The sequence below is a fragment of the Daphnia magna genome, linkage group LG5, assembly GCF_020631705.1.
Source record: "Daphnia magna isolate NIES linkage group LG5, ASM2063170v1.1, whole genome shotgun sequence".
NCBI classification, from domain to species: Eukaryota; Metazoa; Arthropoda; class Branchiopoda; order Diplostraca; family Daphniidae; genus Daphnia; species Daphnia magna.
The window spans coordinates 9282015-9298035 of NC_059186.1; the positions used below are offsets into that span (position 1 = coordinate 9282015).

At 41.9% G+C, this 16021-nt stretch overlaps 2 protein-coding genes across 2 annotated transcripts; both read left to right on the forward strand.

The window, feature by feature from the left end:
- Positions 1–2282: 2282 nt before the first annotated feature.
- On the forward strand, positions 2283–4497 carry LOC116923788 (homeobox protein Nkx-3.2). The gene is made up of 3 exons (XM_032930323.2): positions 2283–2861; positions 3515–3813; positions 3888–4497. Exons 1-3 carry the CDS (start codon positions 2387–2389, stop codon positions 4305–4307), a joined length of 1194 nt encoding a protein of 397 aa, XP_032786214.2. The 5' UTR covers positions 2283–2386; the 3' UTR covers positions 4308–4497.
- Positions 4498–9497: 5000 nt separating this feature from the next.
- Positions 9498–10651, forward strand: LOC116933377 (putative defense protein 3). Its single transcript, XM_032941155.2, has 5 exons — positions 9498–9727; positions 9799–9865; positions 9935–10035; positions 10104–10195; positions 10259–10651. The coding sequence occupies exons 1-5, from the start codon at positions 9581–9583 to the stop codon at positions 10413–10415; spliced, it is 564 nt and encodes a 187-aa protein (XP_032797046.2). The 5' UTR covers positions 9498–9580; the 3' UTR covers positions 10416–10651.
- Positions 10652–16021: the final 5370 nt, after the last annotated feature.

Below are 16021 nucleotides of genomic sequence, written 5' to 3' on the forward strand. Positions count from 1 at the left end.
ATCTATGTTACAGACTTACTTTCGGACTCGTTTAGGCCTAATGCGGCAAACGCGCAACATAAAACAGCTGCTGTTGTCGAACTATTATAGAAACAAAATTAGAGATGTAGTGTGTGTACAGTATATATATATATATATAGAAGAAGAAAAGAGGAACTCGTTTGCTGAGTAATATTACGAGAAAAGTCGATGACTCTGAGCGGCCAAGTGGCTCGTTCCTGTCGTCACTCGACCGCGCCGTTCGCTCCGAAACAACCGGCGCGCGCGCAAGACGTTTAAAAAGCACCGGGTGTTGGGCCTTTTTTTTTGTTGTTTTCTTTCTTCTTGTGTTGGCGTGTTGTATAGGGTAACAAAGACGAGTTGAATTTGGAAACTAAAGTGCGGTTGACAGATGCCAAAGCCAAACTTTTAAGGATATCACATTTCTTTCTGGATTTATTGCGCGAAGAAAAGTGGCAAAATGTCACGGCCCATCGGGTGAATAAATCTGCAATTCAAAAAAACAAGGGAATGCGCACAACTAAAGATAGGATAGTGAAGCAGTGAAAGAAACAGTTAACCGACTGTCGGTATGCTACAAAATGTACAATCTGTTCAACGATGAAGGGCATTGCTATTGAAAAAGAAATCGATGGACTCTCGTCAGATAAGAAAGAGCGTGAGAGTGAATTTTGAAGAAAAGCAATACACAAGCTGCTATTGGTGCGGCGTGAAATACACAAGTTTAAGAGTTCCAACTAGAATTTTTTTTTTTTGCTTTTTCTAAAAATACTAGAAACATCATCAACACTCAGCAATCAGCTCCGAACGAGCTTCTATCTATTAACGACCGTGTCGTTTGCGTGATGGAGAGCCTCGCTGACAGCCGCATCAACAGACACAATACTACTGCTGTTGCTGCCCTAAAAACGGAATGATAAGCGCATAGCTATTTCCATTTAGCATCGATTCAATTACGTACGTATTATGAATGGCCAGCGTTACGGAAATGATCGGATTCTATTTTTTTTGTGTACCGTTGTGCTTTTGTTCATCATTGATGGATGAAAATGGACAACGCTATTCAAAGATGCCGATTGTCAACGTGCCGCGTGCCATCAGCTGATTATACAAAGAATACATTTTGAAAAGAAAAGATCGAAAGAATAAAGTCTCTTGTTCAAATCGGCCGTACCCCGTTACCACTTGACTAAACCACCGCCGTCGGCACCGTCCAACACGCGATAATCATACAGACACACACACATATGAATATAAAAAAATAAAAAACCAGTGTGTTGAGTGTGTGCTGGTAGATCCCTCGACTTTGGAAGGGTCTTCTATAGCCCCAACTAGCCAACTTTACATATACCAGTCGCTATGCCCCGAACCCCCCTAAACCCCACCCATTAGACTAATGGTTTTGAAGGGGGAAGAAGTGATTGAATGTGGCGTCAGTCGGCCGTACATAACATAGGAAACACGCAACCAGCAGTAGAAGAAGGGCTGTTTTTTTTTTCTTTTCTGTTATAGGAGAGAGAAAGGGGGTGCTGTTCTGGTGGGCTGTTGGTTCAATTGAATCAATATTGATGACATCCATCATATAGCTTATTGATTCCACATATGGATAATCGACGATTAGCTTCCCCTTCTAGCCACCGCGAAAACCGAGTGGATCGTCTTACTGTTCCTGTTTTATTCCCACCTCATCAAAGAGTCGGGTAACACGTCTTCAAAGTCGGCCTCTGTTTGTCCGAGCATCTCTTATAATCAGAATCATCTAATCATTCCAGTTGATTGTACTTCATTTATCCGATGCAAACGCATCCAACTATCCGAATTATGGCCATCTCGCAAGTTGTTGTGTCCCTTAAAACACGGTGTCTGGGAAACAAGAATGGAAGACGGTCAAGATCAAAATAACGACAGGCTTCTTGAACTGAACGAAAAGTACAAAGAAAAACGGCGAAGAATAAAAGGCACGCAGAGCGGCTGCGGATGAGACGTAAACTTGTCATCGCCGACGCCCGTCTCTTGATAGAAAGAGGGAGGCTGGAGGAGGTGGCGGGAATAGGGAAGGAGTGGGCGACAATGGCCGCACTTGGCAGCCGGCAAAACCCCCACTTCAACAGTCCATCAGCGTCCTTTACATGTAAGACTCTTTTATTTCTCTCTCGCTCTCTCAGACTCTTGCAGGATTCGTCCAATTGGTTTCGTTCTCTTGGAAACAGCTCCACCTCCTACCCCTCAGACTCCACCTACCCCCCCATTCGTCTCGCTCCGCTTATAAAGTCTCAGGGGTTTGGTCGGGTCCCGTCCAGTTGTGCCATCCAGCCGACGGAATCCGAAAGGAGTACCCCAACAACTGCGATCAGTTCTCTGACGAATTACAAAGTAAAGAACAAAAATGGATTCCGACAAAGAAGTGAATCTCAGTGGCAAAAATTTGACTCCGTTCTCTATCGCCGACATCCTAAGCGGAAGCAGCAAAGCTTCCGCTGATCCACCGTCCGTCCCGGCTCCTCCACCATCGACTCCATCACCAGCTCAGCCGACGGTCCCGCCGTCTTATCCGTGGTTTCTGTTTAATCATCCGCCGTGTTGGCCACTTTTAATGCCGGACGCTTCAGCACAAACGGCCGGAACTACAAAGGCCCACAGTCAGGCGGACATCAGTAACAGCAGCGCTTTAACAACCGTCTCTTCTTCGCCGGAAGAAGACGATGACCGTCTCTCCGACGATGACGAACTGTTCGATCACGACGATGACGACGACGGATCCAACAGCATCATCGGCAGTTTGGTCTCATCGACCGATGATGGCCAACAGGAAGATCCGCTGGACATGAGAGCCAATAATCATCGTCGTCGTAACCGAACCCGTAAGTGATTTGCATTCAATTTTGTTTCAATTACAACGTTGTTTGTTTTCTTTTTTTTTACATAACGGCGTGATAGCTCGTGACCACTTGAACTCAATGTTCCCCCGCACACTCACGTTGTTCATTCGGTTCCGCAACCGGAAACGGATTCTCTTTTTTTTTGTGGTGTGGGCGGGGATGGGAGGATTACGTATTATTTATATAACTTTGATGGGTGTGTGTTAGAGTGAAGGATACACACACACACGCTTAGTAACACACACGTGTTATTCCAACTCTTTTTGAAGTGTCGGGCCTCTTAAGTTGCAAGCAAAAGCCTTTCGTAGATAAGATTTGGGATTGGTTGTTTCCTCTTATTCAAAATAGAATAACAATTTGTAGTGCAGTTTTTGTTTTTAAGGGTCCCATATTGATTCGTCAAGAGGTCGGAAGGTTTTCTTTTTTTCCCCATCTTAGTTTCCTCTACTATGTGTGTTACACTACACGCATGTACGATTGCTCTTCACATTGATAATGTTTATGACTCTTTATTGAATCTCTTATAATCCTCTTGAACATGTTGAGATGGAGAGCTTGTTTTGCTAGCTGCCCATCTCAAGTTCGACATTCGGTGCTAATCGATTGAAAAATAATCGCGTGATTTCGTTCAATAGACCGGATGTTGATGGACAGCGAACAGGCAGCCAATGGGGAGCGCTCGATGGCCAGTCTGCCGTCACTTCACCATCACCTCCACCAGCAGCAGATGCATCATCATCATCATCAGATGAGGATGGCGGCCGCGGCTGGTGGTCTAGGAATGGTCGTATCCGGCGGCAGGAAGAAACGATCCAGGGCTGCTTTCTCTCACGGTCAGGTCTTTGAGCTGGAACGTCGATTCGGCCATCAGAAATACCTGTCCGGTCCCGAACGTGCTGATTTGGCGCAAATGCTCAAACTGACTGAAACTCAAGTAAGTCAATTCATTGGGGGCGGGTTTTTAGATCGAAATGATTCAAGTTGCTAATTGATGATGGTGGAAAACAGGTGAAAATCTGGTTCCAGAATCGTCGATACAAAACTAAACGACGTCAGTTACAGCAACAGCAACAACAGCACGACGTGGCGGCTGCGACGATGGCTCTCAACAACATGGCGGCGGCCAGGAGAGTTGCCATTCGGGTCCTGTCGGAACGCCAGACTTCCGGATCAACATCATCTTCGGTGCATCAGCTCCACAATCAGCATCCTGGAATGATGACTAACAACCAAAGATCGTCTTCCACCTCCGCGATGACAGCCGGTCCCCATCATCCGACTTTTGCCGGACTGGCTGCTCATCACCATCATCAGCCAGCACAACATCATCACAATCTCCATCATCCGTTTTACTATTGTCCGCCTGCTTACCTCGCCATGGCTCCTACTACTACGGATCCGTTCATAAGTAACACAACGACCCCGTAGATATACAAGTTGATGACTCTTTTGTGTGTGTAAATATTAAGCATGAAATCCCAAAGAAACTCAAACGATGTAACGATATTGTTTAGTATGTGTTTTTGTGTTTTATTTTGGAAATTATCAAATCTCATTTTTTTTTTTCAGTTACTGTGTTTGATGTAAACTCAGTTAATAAAAAAAAAAAGATCTGTATAAGAAACGAGTGTGTTTAAAGTCCGTGATTACACCGTCTGGCCATCTGTTGCTGTGGTGCCAACGACCCCACGCAGGACACACACACACACACACACACAAAATTAAGAAAACAATATGCACGGAAGGAACTTGAGAAAAGAAGAAAAAAAAAAGAAGAATGATAATACATAAATATGTTTGTGTGTATGGTCTAAAACGATGTTGACGTTGTGATCCGACGCTGGGAGAAGCAGCTATGGAAAGCGGCAGAGGGTGTTGAGTATAAAGAGAGGGTTCAGCGATGGACGAGGTGCTTGTTGGGAGGTCTTTCCTTGGCAAGTTCAAAAGAAAAACAAAATACGAGCAAAATGGAAGACGCCGTGTTCCAAAATGGCGGTAGGATAATGTTCCAAATGTGCAGCAGGGCCGAAAAGACCAGAGGTGTGTTGTATTATAAGAACGAGGTCCCCGTTTCCTCTCACCTTGTTTACACGCGCCGGAATGAGCTGGACACTGTGCACTGGCATCTATATAAAAAAAAAAAAGGTTTTAGAAGTGTTGAAATAAACTTTCACTTATTTCAGCGAATTTGCATGTTTTAACTGTCTTTTTTTTCGGGACTGCGGCAGTCTTATTTACATGAACAGACTATAGCCTTCAAACAAGCAGATCAATGGGTTTAAAAACACGTTGCTTTGAATCCAGCCGATTTCTCCTCGACGTGCAAGCCAATCACGAGGTGTAAATGAATCGGCTCTAAAGGAACCCATCACCCAGACATACATTCAATACAGACATTCACACTGGGCCGAGTCCAATAAAAACACGCTTAAAGAGATGGACTGATATGACTCGGATCGAAGAACAAGCCCGTCTTTCCTGTTTGGATTTTTTTCCAGGCGCATATCCATCAGCTCTGGGTTGTGTATAGAAATAAACGGCGTGATTTTTCTTTCTTTTTTATCAGTAGCTATAGGAACTGCTCCGCTTTTGTGTATAACTTGGACGTGACGTTAACGACCGGCACTGTTCCCTGATGCACGGCCTTCGACCCCCCCTTTTATTTTTCCCCATCAGAAACTCATGTTTTTCCCGAATCGTATGCCTCTGTGGCCATTATCTATTGTCGATCATAAAATATCGTGCCACCAAACAACATTCTATGGAAACATTTCTTTCAACCCCATCATTTTCATTTCTCTTTCTGTAGTTCTTTTCTCCGACCATCAGCCCGAGAAAAACGAATAAAGATAAGGAGGGATGAAAAAGAGTGTTGGTTCTTGTGGCGGCACAAGTCCGATGCTGATGCGTCCTTTCAGCAGCTCGTTGACCTCTTTGGCGCATTTGGAAGCCAACAGACGCGGATCATTGCGGGGCAAACGCCAGCAGCAGCCGGGTCACAAGGCCTCCCATATAAGTCTCAAGTGTTGCACACACACACACACACACGTACAGTATACATATATAGCGTTCATTCTCTATATGCCGACCACTCGAACTCCATCATCATCCATATTCCATTTTTTTTTTTTTTTTTTGCTTTCTGGAAAATAAAAACAAATCTTTGTGAGGTACCGAACAGAGTAGTTTCACCCCTTAAACATATTTACGCATTCAGCACCCCGGTAAAAAAAAAGAAGAAAAGGGCAAATGGTGACCTCATCTTTATGTTTTCATGTATAGCGCTTCGTTCGACGTCATAAAGAAATGTTGAAAGGAAACATTCTGGTTTTTTTTTTTTTAGACACAGCGATGACAGACGCGCCCCGTACTCACATGATTGTGCGTGGCACTCTGTCGTGGTACTTGAAAACACAAAAAATTTGTTTCGTTTTTGTGTCGTCTGATGGGACTATATCGTCAACCGTTCACCACTTTTGTGGACTTCTTAGACGTTACGATTCTCTCTTTTTTAAAAATAAAATAAACCAATACTATGGCAGATGACATAACACTCGTCGTCAACGTTTCGACGATTACCAGACTTTCTTTCGAACGAGTGGATGCGAGTGAATACATTATGTACGCAGTTTTAGCTTTTAGACGTGTTCGTTGATGACAAATATTTTGAATAGCTCGTCGAATTAAGCGATTATATTGGCAGTCACTCTGCTTCCGCACGTTACGTTATAGAATTCGATGACAATGTCAAGCAAAACGTTTACTACCCACGCGTTCAATTGATTTGCGATTTCGGGAGCATTTCTCAGTAGATTATGATAAATGCAGGCAATAAAAGAGACGGGACAATCTATGCATTGGAAGGGCGGGGGATTGCACCACCCCGTTGTACTGAGCCTGTTGGATAAAGCTTCCTTGGATCAAATGTCACGTGACTGTCAACCGAGCCCACCAGCGAGCAGCCAAAAATGAGAGGGATGAAGGAGGGAGGTTTAGGTTCGACGGATCCCGTTTCACTTGCACCACTCTGAGGAGCCATCAACATCATCTCTTGTAACACAACACAACACACGCACAGTTTTTTGCTCTTCAAAAAAAAAAGCACATCACAGCAGCCAGAATAAACTGTTTAGACTGGGACATCCCTCGTCGTCGCCATCACCCATTCAGCAATAAAACCTGATAGTTCATTTATATTCTTAACTTTCCGGTAAGGGGAGGGGTGTGTGGGGGGAGAGAGACAAGAGAATATTCTTCCGGTATAACAAAATAATAATCAAAGGATGTCTTGTTATTATTGTAAACAGAGGTCTGAAAGTCGTATACAAAACTCATTATAGAAAACATCTGAATGGCAATCTATTTCATTCAATGTTACGTGAAGGAATAAGACCATTCGACATAAATGTTACGTAAGTTCGTGTAGACAAGAGTCCAGCAGGCGGGAGGATAACCTAAAAAAAAAATGGTTGCCAATCAAGAGTGCACTTGAGAACTAACCGAGCGAGTGCCTTCCAGTCAATATATATTTAGGTAGAGACCATCTATAAGAAGAAGAAGAAGAAAATAAGAGCAAAGAGGTTTAAAACGAGGCTCTCGACTCGAGTTGTCGTCGCCGACCATCAGGAAAAAAAAAGAAGTATTAGACAAGGACCATCTTCTCTCATCAGTCGCTGGACAGCACGAACGAGTGGCCACGCCCAAACCCCGACAAAATAAAAAAATAAATACAAAACTCTCGGATGATTTTTTAAAATTCTCACTCTGAACGCTCATTCAATTTCCAGTTGCTTTTTACCAATCCCTACATCAGAAAACCAAATGAAAGTTATTGCGTTTGAAACAAAAATCCTGATTTGATATCGACTTGGCAACACACGTTTAATCCATTTGGAACGAGCTGTGGGAAACATCACACAATATGTCAAGAGGTACAAAGTGTACATACACGACTAGTAACAAGGGTAACGAATAAAAAGAAAAAAACGAGCGAAAGAAGAGAGCGGCCAATTGAAATGTGGAGAGAGTCTTTTCCGCTTGTGCAGACTTGAATAGGGTGCGTTGATTGCCATCCGCCACATACAAGAGAGGCGTATAGCAAAGGGAGAGCAGTGTGCGGAAGTTGTCGTTCGACTTCGGCTGGCCCGCCACGGTCCGTACGTGGGCCTACTGTTGAACAGCTCGCCGACGTACCTCGGTGCCCGAAAACTTCGGGACGATTGGGTGGGAGCGCACAAGTCAATTGGCACCGATTACCACATTCAACGCCGCTGATTACATCGTATATATACGAACCGGCAGGAAAGCGTCCGCGGTTCTTGCAACCGACGTCACAGTGGGCCCATTATCATCAGTGGATTGCACTCGACCGACCACTTCAATTACACCAGACCCACCATGTTCGCCATCAGTTGCGAATCAGACCTCGTCTACTGCCCCTTCATGCCCCCCCCCACACAATACAAAAAAAAAGAAAGAAAGAAAGATCAAACGGGTTAAGTATTTATCGCGATATGAAATGATGTTCCAAAACGACATCGTTCAACATTCGCCATGTCGGGTATTGGATCGTATATTTAAAATAGACGAGCAATGTTCCAGTATATACTTGTAAATAAATCAACACAGAGAGTTATATAGAGGATATCCTGCTGCAGCAGACGCTGTTCCATGCTCAATGAAGCCTTCTGGAACACGCTCCTGTTCTTTCTGTATATAACAACGTTTTTTTTCTTCTTTTTTTTACGCGGGGTTCCAGATATATACCTCGTCAAAATGCGGAAGAGTGTACAAGATGCTGCAGTTTGAAGTATAGAGCCAGACAGAAGGAGCAACAACAACAACAGCAGCTAATATAGAGAGGCTCTTATTTCCCCCTTTTTTTCTTCTTCTTCTTCTTTTTCTTTCACGTCTTTCCTTTTCTTATTTTCAAAAGAGGGGCGGAACTGGACATTTACTGCCCTCTGATGCTTGTTAAATTTAGAGTCCAGAATTTTCGAAAGCCTTGCTGAGGTGGGGCTTCTGTCGAACTAAGCCGAGTTCGCCTTCTTAACGGATTGTTTGTTGTCGATCCTTTTCTCTTTCTTTTTTTCATGAGTTGCTCTGGATGCATGATGTGTGCACGCTTACAAAAGGACCCACTCTGACCGGGGGTCTTTTCATTCCTCCTCCTCGCCATCCCAGTGCTTTTTTTGTTCACGATGTTTAAATATAAGCGCAGTCCGGTCTCGTCCGTCGTCGGAGCATTTCAATTGGCCCTTCTCTTTCTGTATGTTATATAGCCTACACGTAAAAAAAAAAAATGGGAACTGTCTGTCCTGTTCGTGTTTGTATACATACTTGGCGCTCGTTAGAAGAGGCTTCAATGTCATTTAGGAGGCGATTGACTAATACAGAAGCACTGACTTGGCCGGTCCATGTCTTGACAGGAAGGAAAAAAACTGGTTGAGACATCACGAAAGGAACTCTAATTTAATCTAAATTAGCGCTATAAAACTGTAATGTGCATGACAAAGAGTTGAGCAACGCAGATAAGACACAACACAATTGGAACAGGGGAATGTTTGACGCAACTTCTCGTTGATATGGAGGACTTTGAAGGGATTTTTTGTTGTTGGGGGGGTTTGTTTAGTTGAATTAGAGTGGTGAACCAGTTAGGTCTGATTTAAATTTGTTCCCAATAGTTTTGTTGCTAATTCAGTATGAATTATTATTTGTTATTTTTGTTGATGGCGCTTGCGCGGGCAAGCCCCTATGGAGCGCTGGAGGCATCCTGCGCCTCAATGACGCCTGGCCATGGTTTCAATCCGCAAAATGGTACATCCCCGTTCATCGTCATGCCTTTAACGGTATATAATTTAATCGTGTCATTTATTACATTATACATTGACTTGACGTTTAGATTTCTTTGAAATTACAGAGTGAAATTATTCAGAATAGTTTGGTGCCAATCGGACTCTCATCCATAACCAGCGATTATTTTAAAGGTATTAAATCTAACTCACTTATAATCGTCTGTAATATTCCGAGAAACATTTAAAAAAAATGTGAAACAGGTTTCTTCATCATGGCATTTAGCGACAATAGCAGCAAACCGATAGGCAAATTTTCTATCGATGTGGATGGCCAATCGATGAGCTGCTTCAACGGAATGGACGTAAGAACGCCACTTGTTTTTTTGCAATTGAAATCAATCAAAGGTTAACTAACACTTAATAATTTTAGAATGCTGCCACCCATTTGATCAACGATGACAAATCATTTGTTATGCTGAACTGGATGCCTCCGTATGATTTTGTCGGCTCCGTTCACTTCAGGTATATGCTATATCACGTTCGTTTCTTTTAAGGAGGATTCATTTCATGTTTTTGTTATTATAGGACTACATTCGTCAAGAATGTGTCGCACTATTGGGTCAGCATCAAGTCGGACCCAGTGGAGGTTATCCAGTTCTTTATGCCATCATCAGCCGCCCATTTCAATCCAAATTCTTCGCTGGGATTGGCTCTTTTGATTTTTATAGTTGGACTGTTTTGACTTGTGCATCCAATGCTGCATTCCTAATGCAAGGCACTGTTTGTTTTTTTGTTTTTTTTAAGTATTACGCAAACGTATTCTTGATGTTAGTGATTTATCGTAGCATTTCACCCCTCGGCAAACTGATGGGAAGAAAATGTTGTTGAAAAATCGATGCCATGTCCGAAATACGTCACATATCTTGTGTTTCGATGAAACTTCTAATCTTCTACCTATATATACAAAATTAAACGCTGTTTGTGATCAAATATATTAGTTATATCCCGCCAACTATAAGCGGATTTTGAATAGGATGGAGCCACAGGCAAAATCGGGCTTACATTTTTGAAATGGAATTCGATCAAATCCAACTTACTATAACCCCAAAATTTAACGCTGATTTCGAATATGTGATTCGTTTTAACGTTAATCGTGTCAGTTTCAGAATGAAACGAGATTTAAAGAAGAACTAATCTTGTTTATCTCGGGGCCGATGGGTTAGTCAGACTAGTTTTTGTGATAGACTTACACACCCCAGCCACTTAAGATAAACTTCATTTTTTTTAATCTTATTAGAAAAGGTTAAAAAGATGCCATCTACCGGTAAAAGTTGGCATGTGGAAATAACTCTTTCCGCAAAGGAACACCAGAAAGCAGTGAGATCTGTGTCTGTTTTCCAAAACAACTGGCGGGCAATTCAAATCTTTTCCAGGACGGCTGAATTCATTCCCATCGCTAGATGGCATGTGTATGTCTTGTTCCAAAACCAACTCAAACAAAACTAAAAAAAAAAAAAGGCAAATAATTGAGAGATTTCTCCATCTGCCGCTGTCTTCATTCTCCTCCTGGTTCAGAAAACAAAAAAAAAAACAAAAGACGGATGGGTTTCTTATTCTTTCTCTCAGGCAAAAGCTTTTGTTTCCGCATCGTTTCACTCCGGTAAGAACAAGCTAGCCAGTCCTCTCCTTCATTTTTTTTTCTTCGCTTTTGGCGTTCCGGAGCGAGAAAGCAAATGAGCCATGGATCGGTGCAAACTTCGCCAAAGGGAACGTTAGCGGTGGCCATAGCGGTAGGAAGATTAGAAGCGCACAGCAGCGAAAGTCTATCTTCTTTCTTTTGCTTCTGCCACTAATCATCATAACTATCACGATAAATAACTACACACAAGGGAAGAAGAAAAAAAAATTAAAAAGACGGCCATAACCGACAAGTCAATTTTCTTTTTTATTTTTAACTTATTCCCAGATGGGTTGCGCCGCCTTTCACGAGCTTGCGCATTCACGCCGTAATTGACACCTCCTCAATCAATCCTTGTGTGAATGACGACATTTCCCCCCCCCTCTCTTGACGTTGACACCCCTTCAAGAAAATTCCTCCCACAACGCATTCTCTCACCCATTTTTCTTTTTATACCTCCGTCTTCTTCCCTCCCCCCCCCTTTTTTTGTTGTTGGTCGAAGATATAAACGAAATAGCAAGACATAAACAGCAGCCGGAGAGCGATGGTTACGTCAAGTCGTTTTCGGATATAATTATAGGGCTATTATCGGGTTATTACGTCATTACCACTTAATCATAGTCATTAGGAGTGTTTCGAATCAAATGGATCCCCATTATCCGTGTCTGATGATGGCCCCGTGTGTAGGACGGAAAGTGGCCGCCAAGTTTTGTTGCGCAGTTTTTTTCTTGAAAAGAAAGACATTAAGAGCAACAACACCAAAAGAGAATGAGGTAAAAAGAACAACAAAAAAAAAGAACGGTCAATAAGGGGTGGACATTCGCTGGTCGTTGTTAATAATAAATAGACAAAGCGAGTGTGTGTGTAGACTAGACTGTACGCATATGTGGGATATATAACAAATGAACGCGCCTTTGTTAGACCGTTGCGCTGCTAAACATCCAGCGCTAATTAAAGTACGGCCTCTATTGTTGTTTGGTCCAGAAATATACATGTATTTTCTTTTAAACCTCTTTTATTTAGCGACTTACAAGGGCTCCCCTATAATCAACATTGATTTTTGTACGAACGCTATTATCAAATGATATGATCATCTTCGTCTATTCATTTGGCCTTAGAAATAATGACACACATTGTCGTTGGCCGCATATCGAACGTATATGTGTATAGTTGTTCGTTTGATTTATTTCTTCTTTGATTTCTCGTTCGTCTGCGAAGCTAAAACAAACAAGGCAGGGAGAAGAAAAACGAAGAGAAGAAGAAGACCGAAAAGAAAAAATAAAACACATAAAAATAAAATCTAGATCTTTTGATTTATGACTTGAACCGAAATAAGCGGTTCAAAGGCATCGCAGCAGTTGGGTTGAGGGGGAGGCTTCTTGTATATGTATCTTTATTTTCTTTCATTATGATATCTGACGAGGGAAATATTATATGTAATATTAGAGTAGGCACGAAAGGGCAGTTCATGCCGCTCAAACCCCCCAGCGACTAATGCTTGTCTTTTGCGCGGGTTGTTTTGTTTTTTTTTAAACCGGAGCTGGACCAACTTTTGAACGTGTGTCCGCCCAATAACTCGTTTTCTTTTTCTTTTTCCACATCTCTCTGCATCTATAGTACATATAGATGAAACCGCGTGGACGCGTCGAGAGACAAGGAGGAGTCATGAAAATGAATGAGAAAAAAATGTATTTAAAAAGAAGAGAATGGAAGAAAACAAGCAAACGTTGCGCGCGTTATGTGTGTACTTAATGGGCCGTGTCCCGGGGTCATTACTCACAAGGGCAAGCAGGCCACTCTCTCACCTTTTAATTTTTGAACAGTTTGTGGGGAGGAGACCAGGTGGGCCCATAGATACTCGGCTAAATATATTGGTCCGCATCAGTTTGAAATGTTTCTTTTTCTTGATGAGATTTGTCACCTGTCCGGTTGAAATTCAAAACGTTCGTCACGACCATTGGCCCTTTTTCTTTCTGTCCTATTTAGCGTGACGAAACGCGTTTGAAAGAAGTTGGCTCATTACCGCGTCCAAGGATTATTACGTCCCATGTATATAGACTATGCGTTTTTGATTGATGAACTAGCTCGAGTTAAAGAAACAGAAAAAATTCGTGTTGATGAGTCGGAAATGAATTTTAAAAAAAAGATTTTTGTATAGCGCAAAAAAAGGGGGAAACCACACCAGCACTTTGAAAAGAAGATTTTTTTTACGTGTTGTTTTCAAGGTATTTAAAAAATAAAAAATAAAAAGGGAGTGTTTTTATAGCGTGCGGCTTATAGTGTCTACCTTGCGGCGACATGTTACGGGCGACTTTATCAAGAAAGGAAACAGTTATGGGCCGTTTCTATCTTTTTTTTAAAAAAAGGACACGTAAGAGATAAAAGAGCGGGAAATGTTGGTGTTTTATTGTGTTGTAGTTTTCTTGTTGAAGAAAGAAGAAGAAGAAGAAGAAGAAGAAAAACCGCAGCCGAGTGGCAATAATAATAATAACGCAGCTATAGCTGTTGGCCTCCTTTGATACGATTATTACGACTGGAGCAACTTACATTGCTGGAGCGGTGCGGCATAAATCACCCGGCCCATTGAAAGGCGGCTTCTTTTTTTCTTGTTTTTTTTTTTTTGTGTTTCATTCTTGGCATTGCGCGGCGGCAGCGGTGGCGGCGGTTTTCTCTTATTTCTTCTTGTTGTTTTTCTCTCTTTTCTTCCCCCTTTTCATCGGGGAAATAAAAGAAGAAGAAAGAGAGAGAGAAAAATTGTAGGAAAGAAATCCGAAATTTTCCCCCTCCGTTTTGCGTGTGGAATTATTCGTTTTATTTCGTGAATTGTTTCCCCCATTCCCTGATGAATATCAAACACTAGATGGCACTGAGCTACTGGAAAGCCATCCACATAACTCAGCCCCCATGTAGGGTGGCAGGGGTAATCCTTCTTCTCCACATTTTCGATAAAAATTCCCTTTTTTCACATCAATTTGCATTTCTTGCCCGTAACGAAATCGAGTGGCTGACAACCACCGGCAGAGCGCGGCCGCATCATCATGTTGATGACGGTATAATGAAGACGACGTGTCTGATCAATCACCATACACACACTATGCAGTCGGACGTGAATAGTCTCTCGCTTTTCATCTCTCTATCCTTCTCATCCTTTGCCATTAAATCATCATTAAATCACACACGCGTACGTAGACGTATATAAATACACACACACACACACACAAACAGTCGGCACTCGTGTGTGTTGTATAATAGACGGGAAAGTTGTGTTGCCTTCTCCGATGGAATAAATTGACGAATGATAATCACAAGAAATACAAAAGACCAACGGTCGATCTCTTCATCAACAACAAACAGCCCAAAGGTCACATGTTTTTCAAAACGAATCGTAATATATAAACACAAAAGGAGAAGAAGAAAAGGTACACAAATGTTTTATGAGCTTGATAGTTTTTATATTTGTCTTTCTTTTCTTGTGTGTCGTCCTTTGTTTGCAACTGTTGCCGGCAGCGTTTAAAAAAACAACTGGACAATCGTCCGTTGTCATAGTCGGCGGGACGAACGTGTGAAACGTGAAAGTGCGACTTGATTATCTCTCATATAAAAAAAGGAGGGGGGGACTAGAATAACATCAATAATAAAAATTTTTCTTTTCTTCTTTGATTCTCTTCCAGACATTTTTATTTTTTTCCCCGAGTTATTATATTCGCTGGCTCTCGTCCTATTCGTTATTGCATGTTTTTTTTTTAAGTTTTATTTTTACACAGAGGAGGTGTGTGTACATATAGAGACATATCCTCCCTATATAGATGTGGAAGAAGGGAACCGGAAACTAAGCCAACAACAATAACAAAAGCCAAGCCCAGCTGGGGCAGTGTGTGATGTGTGTTATGTTACAAATAAGTCATTAAACTTGATGATTCTTTTCTCTTGTTTTTTCTTATAGCGCAGCGGTAGCTGGACTCGTTCGCTGGTAGATTGTGGGCCCACACCACTCTTCAATTTATGTGAAGTTTTTATGAGCCCTATTATCTATATGGAAGGCATCGTCATCAGCTGTGATGTGCTCCATAAATTGGAAGCCCCCAAAACATATTTTGGCTTCGAATAACAATCATTTATTTTTTTTTTTTTAAGTTTTTAAAGAGTTATCGCGCATCCAACTGCATCAACAAGTTATGGTGTGTAACGTCAACGACAATGGCTGGTGGGTTGTAACAACAATCAAGTCATCCTATGATACCGGTCATCATTTTAAACATCACGAAGGCGTGTGGACTTCAATATTTGTACCACCAATAATTTTATTTGATTTTTTTTTTCTTTCTGCTTGACCGTGTTATCCGATCTGAAAAGCAAAACGTTTATAAGCAATAACAATTTGAGTATGGCTGTGGTTAAATACAATGCCGCAGGGGAGCGACTTGATTGCATTCACTTTAAGTCGCTTTTCAACGCTGACGCACGTCATTCGAGATTAGCAAGTGATGTGTATGGATGTATTAAATCGTATATTGTTTGTGTCATCACTGGGTCGAAGGTCAACTGGCATAAGTTATTTGTCACCGATTAATAATACGTTCCAGGTAAATAAATAAGAAGAAGAAAAAAAATGATAATAATGGACCCGAAAGAGGACAGTTAATGGGACGAAACAACAATATGAATCAACC

Bases quoted from the DNA above. Each gene is read 5' to 3' on its own strand.
- LOC116933377 (XM_032941155.2), top strand. From the start codon at position 9,581: ATGAATTATTATTTGTTATTTTTGTTGATGGCGCTTGCGCGGGCAAGC. The intron at 9,866-9,934 runs GTATTAAATCTA...AATGTGAAACAG, and splicing joins AACCAGCGATTATTTTAAAG to GTTTCTTCATCATGGCATTT. The intron at 10,036-10,103 runs GTAAGAACGCCA...TAATAATTTTAG, and splicing joins GCTGCTTCAACGGAATGGAC to AATGCTGCCACCCATTTGAT.
- LOC116923788 (XM_032930323.2), top strand. From the start codon at position 2,387: ATGGATTCCGACAAAGAAGTGAATCTCAGTGGCAAAAATTTGACTCCG. The intron at 2,862-3,514 runs GTAAGTGATTTG...TTCGTTCAATAG, and splicing joins TCGTCGTCGTAACCGAACCC to ACCGGATGTTGATGGACAGC. The intron at 3,814-3,887 runs GTAAGTCAATTC...GGTGGAAAACAG, and splicing joins TCAAACTGACTGAAACTCAA to GTGAAAATCTGGTTCCAGAA.